This window comes from Oncorhynchus mykiss, chromosome 2 (assembly GCF_057628025.1).
Source record: "Oncorhynchus mykiss isolate SJ-2025 chromosome 2, ASM5762802v1, whole genome shotgun sequence".
NCBI lineage: Eukaryota > Metazoa > Chordata > Actinopteri > Salmoniformes > Salmonidae > Oncorhynchus > Oncorhynchus mykiss.
Window position 1 is genome coordinate 68,950,724 of NC_143023.1, and position 11,924 is coordinate 68,962,647.

The 11,924-nt window shown below is 44.0% G+C and overlaps 1 protein-coding gene across 2 annotated transcripts in view; it reads right to left on the reverse strand.

Moving 5' to 3' along the window:
* sf3b3 (splicing factor 3b, subunit 3) overlaps positions 1–11,924 on the reverse strand; it is a 50,145-nt gene that overhangs the window by 18,297 nt on the left and 19,924 nt on the right. For both annotated transcript variants that reach the window (XM_021569849.3, XM_021569841.3), the window contains exons 8-20: positions 11,749–11,886; positions 11,395–11,498; positions 11,135–11,300; positions 10,004–10,099; positions 9,532–9,604; positions 6,377–6,528; positions 5,937–6,092; positions 5,603–5,758; positions 5,158–5,301; positions 3,574–3,696; positions 3,313–3,467; positions 2,155–2,329; positions 1,506–1,711 (exon numbers count right to left, since the gene is read on the reverse strand). In XM_021569849.3, the coding sequence (XP_021425524.1) occupies positions 1,506–1,711; positions 2,155–2,329; positions 3,313–3,467; positions 3,574–3,696; positions 5,158–5,301; positions 5,603–5,758; positions 5,937–6,092; positions 6,377–6,528; positions 9,532–9,604; positions 10,004–10,099; positions 11,135–11,300; positions 11,395–11,498; positions 11,749–11,886 (1,844 nt within the window). The remainder of the gene's footprint in view (positions 1–1,505; positions 1,712–2,154; positions 2,330–3,312; positions 3,468–3,573; positions 3,697–5,157; positions 5,302–5,602; positions 5,759–5,936; positions 6,093–6,376; positions 6,529–9,531; positions 9,605–10,003; positions 10,100–11,134; positions 11,301–11,394; positions 11,499–11,748; positions 11,887–11,924) is intronic.

The window sequence follows — 11,924 nt, forward strand, 5'->3', positions numbered from 1 at the left end:
CAAAAATGTAAGCTTTCTGCCAATATAAGATATGTCCTGGGAAGTTTTCGTGTTACTTACAACCACATGCTAATCGCATTAGCCTACATCAGCTCAACAGTCCCGTGGAAGGGAGACCGAACCCGAAGAAGTTTAAGCTACAGCTGGCCCAGAACAGAGCGGCACGTCTTGCTCTTCATAATCTGAAGGCGGATATAAATTCTATGCATGCCAGTCTCTCTTGGCTAAGAGATGAGGAAAGACTGACTGCATCTTCTTTTTATAAGTAACGATGTGTTAAATCCCAAATTGTTTACATAGACAACTTACACACAGCTCTGACACATACACTTCCCCACCAGACATGCCACCAGGGGTCTTTTCACCATCACCAAATCCAGAACAAATTCAAGAAAGCGTACAGTATTAGAGCCATTATTGTATGGAACTCCGTTCCATCTCATATTGCTCAATTGAACAGCAAACCTGGTTTCAGAAAACAGATAAAGCAACACCTCATGGCACAAAGCCTCTCCCTTATTTGACCTAGATAGTTTGTGTATGTATTGGTATTGATATGTCGGCTACGTGTGCCTTTTATTTATTTTTGATGTAGTTCTGTCCTTGAGCTGTTGTCTATTAATGTTCTGTATTATGTCATGTTTCATGTTTTGTGTGGACCCCAGGAAGAGTAGCTGCTGCTTTTGCAACAGCTAATGGGGATCCTAATAAAATACCAAATACCAAAAGTAGATTACCAGGGATAGAAGCAAGAACATTTTTTTTGTGTCAAACTGCAGCCAAGCATTGATCATCATGTCACCAGAATAAGACCCTCGATATTTTTTGGAAAGAAGCATCAAGCTTGACACTGTGCACTTTCACCACCCTGTGAAGTTCATCATAACTTAATTCATTTGTAGCCTAATAAACTGCATGGTTTCCCAAGTGGTAGTGGGAGGACACAACACAACATCGCATGACTCCAAATGTACTTTGATATGGTTATTACATCATTAACATTGCACATAAAGGCGTTTCCACTGCCATTTCCCACATAATGATTTTTTTAAACACAAAAGATGTCAAACAAACAAATTATTTGACTGCATCCATCACAGATGTTGTAAAAACATTTTTTTAAATACAATATGACTTTACTCGTATATAGTTCATGATGCATTTTCCTCATGTCTTATGTTTAACTCGGGCTAATTAATGAATTTTCTCATAAGTTGATTTCCTATTAACTTCAATAAAAAAAAATATGTTGTTGAATTCTGTTTAAATGTCAGGATTCTGTGATTCCGTCTGGGTTTTTTTGCAGCACGGTTTTATAGGGCCATAACATTATCTCATAGAACTAAACATAAGATCTGACCTTATTTTGGCGTTTATCCCAAAACCCCATTTTCACCCCATTAATTTCCCCCATAGGAATGGCTGAACGAACCAGAATTCATTCATTTCATTTTTTAGGACGACAAGCCAGGGAGCTCTTTTTCATTCATCCATCCTGTCCTCACCTGAAGGCAGCCTCATTCTGCTCCAGTTGGACAAGGTCCAGAGTGGTTCCCTGGATGGGGTTGACAAGACGCACCAGAGAGGCCCACTGGCCAGACCCGGCCTTGGGCGCCCCAAAGATGGCCTCTGGCAGGTTCTCATTGAGGAAGGCAGCAGCCATCTCTGCTGCAAGCTCCCTCTCATCCTCACCAGCTGCCTCAACCATCTCCTATAGAATGGAACAACACAGAAGTGGTGTCAGCGTCAGTTACAAACAGAGAGAAAGAAAAGTAGGGAGGAGGGGGTGAGAGATATCTACATAAGTGTAAGCAAAGTATTAGTCTAATTCCCCATGTCAATCTACACTGTGTGTGTAATCTCTGTATATATGCTGAGATCAGAGATGTTTTAATGCTCTCTCCATTATTCTGTCAGAGAAGAGACATGAGAAACTCATCACATCAACAGCATAACACCCCTCGCCTCAAACCCTGCCTTCAATTAATCCTCTTTGGGTTTTTAGAAAAGTCCTATAAAAAAAACAATTGTAAATTATTTATATTGAAGTTGCCCATCTTATATCTACACTTTCATAATATCAGCCCACACAATCTACACGGCCTGGGTGTACAACACGTAGCCTCAGCCCTCTCAGTCAGAACAGAACCATACCTCTGCCATCTGCTGCTTTCGCTGGGCCTTGGTGGCCTCTGTGTAGGCATTGTGATCAGTCTCTATGAGTATCAGGTTGTTTGTCTCTGGGTGAATGACAAACTTGCGAGGTGTGTACTGCAGGGGGAAGGCCACCTGGTTGAACACGGCACCCAGCTTCTCCAAGGCCAGAATCCTAAGAGGGAGACAAAGGCAGTGTCAGAAGATGTGTACCACGTAACAGGTGTGCCATGCCACAACTCAGCCATAATGGGAACAGAAATAACATTTCAAAAAGTAAATGGAACATAACCTTCATAAGTTAAATATCAGTGTTATAATTGAAAATGAGGATGGTTGAGGGTGAATGAGAGAAAATGAGATGTGATCTGTGTATATGCTGAGATCAGAGATGTTTACACTCTCTCCATTGGTTTGTCAGAGAAGAGACATGAAGACTCATCACTTCAACAGCATAACTGCTCTACCTTCAAGCCTTGTCAAAGACATTTCCTCAATCGACACTGAGTGTACACAAAATATTAAGGATACCTTCCTAATATTGAGTTGCCCTAATTTGGCCCTCAGAACAGCCTCAATTCGTCAGAGATGTTTAATGCTCTCTCCATTATTCTGTCAAAGAGACATGAGAAACTCATCACGTCAACAGCATAACACCCCTCGCCTCAAACCCTGCCTTCAATTAATCCTCTTCATGTTTTAGAAAAGTGCTATAAAAAAAACAATTGTAAATTGTTACAAGGTGGCAAAAGCGTTCCACAGGGATGCTGGTTGATTCCAATGCTTTCCACAGTTGTGTCAAGTTGGCTGGATGTCCTTTGGGAGGTAAACCATTTGACACAAACCAGTGCACCTGGCACCTACTACCATAACCCATAAATATTTTGTCTTGCCCATTCACCCTCTGAATGACACACACACACAATCCATGTCTCAATTGTCTCAAGGCTTAAATATCCTTCTTTGACCTGTCTCCTCCCCCTCATCTACACTGATTGAAGTGGATTTAACAAGTGACATCAATAAGGGATCATAGCTTTCACCTGGATTCACCTGGTCAGTTTATGTAATGGAAAGAGCAGGTGTTCCTAATGTTTTGTACACGCAGTGCAGATGTGTTTACTTTAGTTCTCTCTGTGTTTGTGTGTGTGTGTACACCTCAGGGTGTTGGTAGAGATTGCCACAATGCCCTCTGGACACTGTTCAGAGGCGAAGCCAGAGGCATATTCCAGCGTCTCATAGGACAGGGGCGTCAGATGGAATCGGGACTGGTAGGAATAACTCAGCCAGGAGCGACTCGACATGGCCAACACCTGAAGGAGATGGAGAGGTCAGAGGATACAAATACACACAGCCTCAATGTTATGTTTCAGCTCCATAAAGCTGCAAAAACACACCAACTAATAGGATTTCACTTACAGCTTCCTGTCCCTGCATCCTGACGCGGAAGAGCTTCACAGGTCGCGACCCCAAGTACCGAGTACGAGTATCAGACAGGTCTCCAGTCACTGGGTCCAGCACGGTCCTGAGCAACACACCATTCTGAGGAAAGACAGACATGTTAACGTCACAAATAAAAGCTCTAGTATGTATTCCAACAGAGCACAAAATATCAAGTAATACAGTGGCAGAAGTAAACAGGCAGTAACAGATAGTGTATATATTCTGTATGCTGAGATCAGAGGTGTTTTAAACTCTCTCCATTATTTGTCAGAAAAGAGACATGAGAAAACTCATCACTTCAACAGCACCACAATATCCCTCTACTCAAACGCTTCCTTAACACAGAGGACATATACACGATATACAGACAAAGGTATGTGGACACCCCTTCAAATGAGTGGATTCGGCTTGGCCTGTTGCTGACAGGTGTATAAAGTCGAGCACACAGCAATGCAATATTCATAGACAAACATTGGCAGTAGAATGGCGTTAGTGAAAAGCTCAGTGACTTTCAACGTGGCAACGTTATAGGATGCCACCTTTCCAGTCAGTTTGTGATATTTCTGTCCTGCTAGAGCTGCCCTGGAACAACTGTACTGTTATTGTGAAGTGGAAACGTCTAGGACAAACAACCGCTCAGCCCCTGACTTGTAGGCCACACAGGCTCACAGAACAGGACGGTTGCAAGTTTGGGGAAGGCCTGTGGTGGTTAATTTCTTTACTATCAAATGAGGAGACAAAAACTTATCACGAGGTCAGAGTTATACTTCAACTAAATCTTTACTCACTTGTTAATAAGGGAGCAGGTCAATACAACACACACATATAAAGTGAATCGATTGAGTGCCCTACGTTAATAATGGCTGGTCAACGAATCAATTCAGAGCCCCGAGTCAAAAACACAAAGGTCTTTTATTGCCAAGATTCACCCCTCTCAGGCTACATGACAAACAGATTTATGGAATGGTCATTAGGTTAAGATTAGTATGAAAGACACTGTCTGCTGTGAATTATAAGTATCTCATTGTGTAGAGACCAGGGTCTGGCACTGGAGTCATCTCCCCCTGGTACCCCAGTACAGAAACATTAACTCATGCTCTGGAATGCAGTATCACCCAAAGGCATTGTAAATCTCCCAGAGGGCCATCCTCAGTAGAACACACACAGATGAGCATTCTAACAACCCCTTATTCTGTTCCATAAAACACCCATTTGATGCAATAACAGCATTATAACATACTCTTGTAATTTATATTCTGACAAGCCCTTTACTGTTTCAGCCTGACTATGCACCCATGCATTGTCCATACAGAAATGGTTTGTCAAGATTGGTGTGGGAGAACGGGACTGGCCTGCACAGACCCCTGACCTCAACCCCATCGGACATCTTTGGGATGAATTGGAAGCAAGTCCACACAGCAATGTTCCAACATCTAGTGGAAAGCCTTTTCAGAAGAGTGGAGGCTGTCACAGCAGCAAAGGGGGACCAAGTCCATATTAATGACGACTATTATTTTGGAATGAGATGTTCGTCAAGCTTTTGGTCATAGTGTATTTTACCTGCAGTCCGATGTTGAGGTAGAGAAAGCCGACAGTGCCCTTCACTCCTAGCTCATCTTCCTTCTCCACTCCTCCCATCTCCACTATACACAGAGACTCAGGCTGGGCAGGCAGGGCCTGCATACTGAGGGGCTGGAGACAGTCCTACACCACAAACACAGAGGGGTGAGTGGCTACAAACACAGCTTTGAGAGATAAACGCATGTTAAAAAGGCAAATATCCACACTGGCAGTGTTATTTGGATTTGAACTTAGTTGTTTTCACCCTGGCTGTAATTGCAAAAAAAAAAAAACTTGAGCAGAGTATACGAGCTCTAGAAGAGTTTCCTTGCAATTGTCCAAGAACATCTGGTGCTTGTTACCAACTCGCAGAGCAGTCAGATTCATTCTAAACAGATGGACAAACAGATCGCACGGGCTGCACAAAGTACGGTGAGAGTCGTACCGAGGGGTCCAGTGAGATGATGCGGACGGTGTTGTCCACCAGCCCCACCGCCAGGAAACGGGAGCGCTGCTCGCCAGGGGGGACATTGGCCAAGCTCATACACACCACGTCAGCTGACATCTCCTTCCTCTCTGTGTACTCATTCAGCTGGCCAGACTGGGGTGAGAGACAGAGGGGAAGGTTATCATAAACATTTACTGTCAGAAGAAAAATAACCTTTAAACTGAGCAGGAGAGACTTCTGGATATTTGCAAAAAGCAGATGAAACTGGGTCAAACTCAAAGACCGAACTTGGCTGAGAAAATAGACACCCAGGGGTTGAAAGTATACTCACAGGGTCCATCTCAAAGTAGACTAGCTCTCCTCCGGTCAGAGCGATAACAACCTGCCTCTGGTTGACTGCACAGCGCACAATGGTCTTCTTCCCTGGAGTCTTCCACTCATTCACACGCTTATCAGCACGGATGTGACGGATCCCATCAGGATACACCTGTACAACAATAGTTTTTCAGTTTACACAGGGCTGGGGAAGGGGCCTGGCCAGGGTGTCTAATGTTTGTGAATAGTGCTGAGATCAGAGTTGTTCAAGCTCTCTCCATTGTAATGTCAGAACAGACATGAAGACTCATCACTTCAACAGCAATATTAAATCTGTCATACACTTCATCTCGCTTCATCTTCATTTCACTTTCACCATCAGCCTTGTATTCCCTCCAGAACAGAAGGTGCATGTTCAGCCCTCTGTGAGAGGCGTGTGTAGTGTGGGTGACTGACCTGCACCAGAGCATCCTCCCCAAGCAGAGAGCAGGAGAGGGTGGGGGTGGTCCCCAGGAAGCCAGAGTCTGTCACTTCCTCTACGGTCTCACCGATAGACAGAACCAGGGTGGCGTTGACGAAGGAAACGATGATGTACGCGTCAAACTCATCTGGAGGAGGAGAGGTGTTTCAATGAGTAGGAATTTCACACAGAGGGGATTTCTGGACCCTTCCTTATATTCAATAAACCTATGGTTAGTGTTAATCTGATACATGAAGCAATTCATCAATATCATCAACTACATTTAAACTCAACAAAAAAAGAAACGTCCTCTCACTGTCAACTGTGTTTATTTTCGGCAAACCCAGCATGTGTAAATATTTGTATGAACATCACAAGAATCAACAACAGACATATACTAAACAAGTTCCACAGATATGTGACCAACGTAAATGAAATGATGTGTCCCTGAACAAAGGGGTGGGGGGATCAAAAGTAACAGTCAGTATCTGGTGTGGCCACCAGCTACATTAAGTACTGCAGTGCATCTCCTCCTCATGGACTGCACCAGATTTGCCAGTTCTTGCACCAAGGCAACTGCAAGTTCCCGGACCCTCACCTCTGATCCAACAGGTCCCAGACGTGCTCAATGGGATTGAGATCCGGGCTCTTCGCTGGCCATGGCAGAACACTGACATTCCTGTCTTGCAGGAAATCACGCACAGAACGAGCAGTATGGCTGGTGGCATTGTCATGCTGGAGGGTCATGTCAGGATGAGCCTGCAGGAAGGGTACCACATGAGGGAGGAGGATGTCTTCCCTGTAACGCACAGCGTTGAGATTGCCTGCAATGACAAGCTCAGTCCGATGATGCTGTGACACACTGCCCCAGACCATGACGGACCCTACACCTCGATCCCGCTCCAGAGTACAGGCCTCGGTGTAACGCTTATTCCTTCAATGATAAACGCGAAACCGACTATCACCCCTGGTGAGACAAGACCGCGACTCGTCAGTGAAGAGCACTTTTTGCCAGTCCTGTCTGGTCCAGCGACGGTGGGTTTGTGCCCATAGGCGACATTGTTGCCGGTGATGTCTAGTGAGGACCTGCCTTACAACAGGCCTACAAGCCCTTAGTCCAGCCTTTCTCAGCCGATTGCGGACAGTCTCAGCACTGATGGAGGGTTTGTGCGTTCCTGTTGTAACTCAGGAAGTTGTTGTTGCCATTCTGTACCTGTCCCACAGGTGTGATGCTCGGGTGTACCAATCCTGTGCAGGTGTTGTTACACGTGGTCCGTCCTGTCTACCTGTAGCTCTGTCTTAGGCGTCTCTCAGTACGGACATATTGCCCTGGCCACATCTGCAGTCCTCATACTTCCTTGCAGCATGCCTAAGGCACATTCACACAGACGAGCAGGGACCCTGGGAATCTTTATTTTGGTGTTTTCCAGAGTCAATAGAAAGACCTCTTTAGTGTCCTAAGTTTTCATAACTGTGACCTTAATTGCCTACCGTCTGTAAGCTGTTAGTGTCTTAATAACTTCTTAGGATAAATAGCGTTCCCAATTTCAACTTCCTGCTACTCATGCCAAGAATATAAGATATGCATATTATTAGTAGATTTGGATAGAACACTCTGAAGTTTCTAAAACTGTTTGAATCATGTCTGTGAGTATAACAGAACTTATGTAGCAGGCAAAACCCTGAGGACTAACCGTTCAGATTTTTTTTTAAATAGGTCTGTCCGTTCAGTGAGTTCTCATTGGAAAACGACATTTCTTAGGAACTTGTTTTCAGTTCCTACCGCTTCCACTGGATGTCACCAGTCTTTGGAATTTGGTTGAGGTTATTCATTTGTGCAATGAAGAAGTACAGTCATCTAGGAACTGCGTAACACTTGAGAGTTGCGCAAGACTTGAAAAGTAGCTTGGTTGTCTTCCTGTATTGAACACAGATAGACCAGTCTTCAATTTGATCGATTATTAACGTTTAAAAACACCTAAAGTTGTATTACAAAAGTAGTTTGAAATGTTTTGGCAAAGTTTACAGGCAACTTTTGAAATATTTTGTAGTGACGTTGCTCAATTTGGAAGCTGTTTATTCCTGGATCAAACGCGCCAAATAAATGGACATTTCGGATATATGTGGACAGAATTAATCGAACAAATGGACCAATTGTGATGTTTATGGGACATATTGGAGTGCCAACAAAAGAAGCTCGTCAAAGGTAAGGCATGTTTTATATTTAATTTCTGCGTTTTGTGTAGCGCCTGCAGGGTTGAAATATGCTACCCTCTTGGGACGCAAGCGTCCCCTATACCATAAGAAGTTAACGACCATTCCACAGGTGCATGTTCATTAATTGTTTATGGTTCATTGAACAAGCATGGGAAACAGTGTTTAAACCCTTTACAATGAAGATCTGTGAAGTTATTTTGATTTTTACAAATTATCTTTGAAAGACAGGGACCTGAAAAAGGAACATTTCTGTTTTTTCTGAGTTTATTTATTCACAAAGTATGTATAATGCTGAGATCAGAGGTGTTTTAAACTCTCTCCATTGATATTTCTGTCAGAGAAGAGACATGACAAACTCATCACTTCAACAGCACAACAAACCCTGCCATGAGACTTCAGAGGAATGTGCCCTAATCTGGTACATGAAGATCAATCAATCTCATACCCTTATTTTGTTTTTTCACTAACCTAGAGCATGGCATCACAATCTTGAAATCTGTAACCCAGTGTGTAGAAGTTACAATGTCTGACTTGTGCAGGCTAACCAGTTGGATGAGCCAAGTGTTGTGTGTAATGGATGAATGCCAGAGTGAAAGTGAAGCCACGCCTGAACAGGTCTCTATCTACCAGGCAGCTGCAGTGGAACTAGGCCACTAGTGCATACTACCATGACAGGAAAAATCTCTGAAATCACATGACTTCTGGGAATAGTCTGGCTGAGTGACTTTTCCTCAGAATGCACTCTGATGCCAGACTACAACATGAGACTTGACAGTATTAAGATTAAAACAATGCCACTTTACAACCATGTCATACACAATAATTGCAACCAAATACTGCAGAAGTGGACTGTAATGAGGTAGAAGGGAAAATAACTTGCAACTAGTTAAAAACATTGATGTATTTATAAAAATAAAATAAAAAGAACAAGCACCTTCAATGTGTCGGCGCACAGTCCACACAGCATTGGGGTTACCGGGCAGCTCAGACACAGCCATCTCTGATACCTGGAGGGAACGATTAATGATCAGACTTTCATTGTAATCTAACCTAAGCATTTACCAGTCTGTTACCTCTGCATTAACATGTTGAGATTTGCTGAGATCAGAGGTATACACACTCTCTCCGGTGCTTTGTCAGAGACATGATTTCATCTCATCCAGCTTCTTAAACACGTCAAACATGAGCTGGTGTGTGAGAAAAGCAACAGCACCAGAAACTTAATACCCAAACTCTGTCCCAACTCTGGTTTCCAGTGTGCATGTGAGTGAGTATCCGCATGACTTTGTTAAAATGTCATCATTGTTCAAATAATACTGTGGCATGTGCCACACTGAGAGAATGTGTGTGTGAGCACTTTCTGGGATGTGAATGTGCAATGGGAAGTGGAATAGCAGTACACATACCTCCAGTCCATGTCTGAGGACACGGAGGGTGGATTTGGGTCCCCTGCCACAGGCCACATACAGCTGAGGAGTGTCCTCATTAGCCAAGTCAGCAATCTACACAGGGAGAGAGAAACAGATGAGGTGAGTGGAACAAGGAGCCAGTGGTGAGTAAGAGATCCGTATGTATTCTCAGAGGACAGAATTTAACAAGTAGTACAGCTCCAGAAGTAAACAAGGCAGTCTCACATGTGGTGTCTGTGTCACGTTCTAACGCTGAGATCAGAGGTGTTTAAACGCTCTCCATTGATAGGTTTGGATTTGTGAGCTTTAACTATTATGAATCATAAGTTCTAATAGAGACATGAGGGGTGCCGTAGCCCAGGATTTACATCAGGAGTTGTCTGTAGGAGGAAGGGTTATGGTGGGTGCAATTAAGCTTGGGAGGGGCTGAGAGCAGGGAAAACAGTCACGTGGCAGTACTGATAAGGGGAGAGGCGTGGATAAGGGGGTCGAGGACAGGTCTCTAAGGGAAAAGGAACCGTTTATTAACCCTATCACTTAGTTTCCTGCCTAGCAAAAAAAGATGCAATGTTTAGCAAGGAGGAGACTCCACCCACAGTGGGATACATATACCATCACTATTGTAATCATGTCTTTGTCAGTTCAACTGGTCGATCCTTTGGGAAGAATAAACTTGGTCTAAGCTTTCATAGTGTCTGTTGAGTTCTTACTCTGATAATTAGAACCTAACAATATTTAGCCAGAAGAGACATGAGAAACTCATCACTTCAACAGGACAACATCCTTCTCCTCAACCCTTGCCGAAAGACTTCAGAAGAATCTGTGTGTGTGTGAGGACAGCGGGTTAATGTGAATCCTACTTATAAAAATGGGGAAAAAATTCAAAAAGACAAGAATCTTTGTACTCCAAATAACTTGCATTCAAGTAAAGTCAAAATCAGGTTCATTGTGCTATAAATAGTGGGAAAACACATCTACCCCAGCTAAAGCTGTTACAATTCAGTTCAGTGGAACAGAGGGAAAGGTGTTCTCACTAAGTTCATCCACTGCACAATCCATGGGAATCAAAAGATAAAACCGCTGCATGCACACCAAACATACAACACAAAGAGATTCTCACACACACACCTGGCAGGACATGATAGGGGAGAGGTTCTCCTGCTCGTCCACCAGCACCAGGTTCTTGAGGGGGCGTGGCTGGAAGAAGAAGGTATCTCCCTCCTCCAGGGGCATGGCAGAGGAGAACTCTGGCTCTTCATCGTCATCTCCCAGATGGGCTATCTGGTACAGGTAACTAGCAGAGAGAGAGAAGGCAATGAACACAAGAGAGCAAGAGGCATGGACATAGATGGGATGTGTGAGGTATTACAGTGTAATGAATGACTTACTGGTTACCAAACTCTGAGGACACAAATAAGAAGCCGGTCTTCAGCACACACATGGATGTGGCTACAGGTATGGTGTCGAAGTACTTCATCCTGATCTCTGTAACCTGGGGGATACAAACGTTAATTTGAAATAGAAGGGATCACAGAATATCCCATCATGTGAACACTGACATAAGTTAGTGTGTGTGCATGCTGAGATCAGAGGTGTTTATGCTCTCTCCATGTTTTTGTCAGAGAAGAGACATGAAGACTCATCACCTCGACAGCACGGTTCTATTTCCCACACATCAGATGAACACCTCTGCCCCCCCCCTCCCCCAGTTCCTGTTTCAGACTGCACCCTGCTGGCCTCACCATCTCCTCATCGGTCTCCAGGGTGACCTTGAAAATGTCACCCTGCTCCGTCTGGGCCAGGAAGAAGAACATGGACTTGGTCTTGTGGGTGGCTGAGCAGACGAAGATCATGCCTCGCTCAGGGTCATCCAGGTCATTCTGTGTTCAGGCAAAATAAAAAAAGAATTGAGGGCACA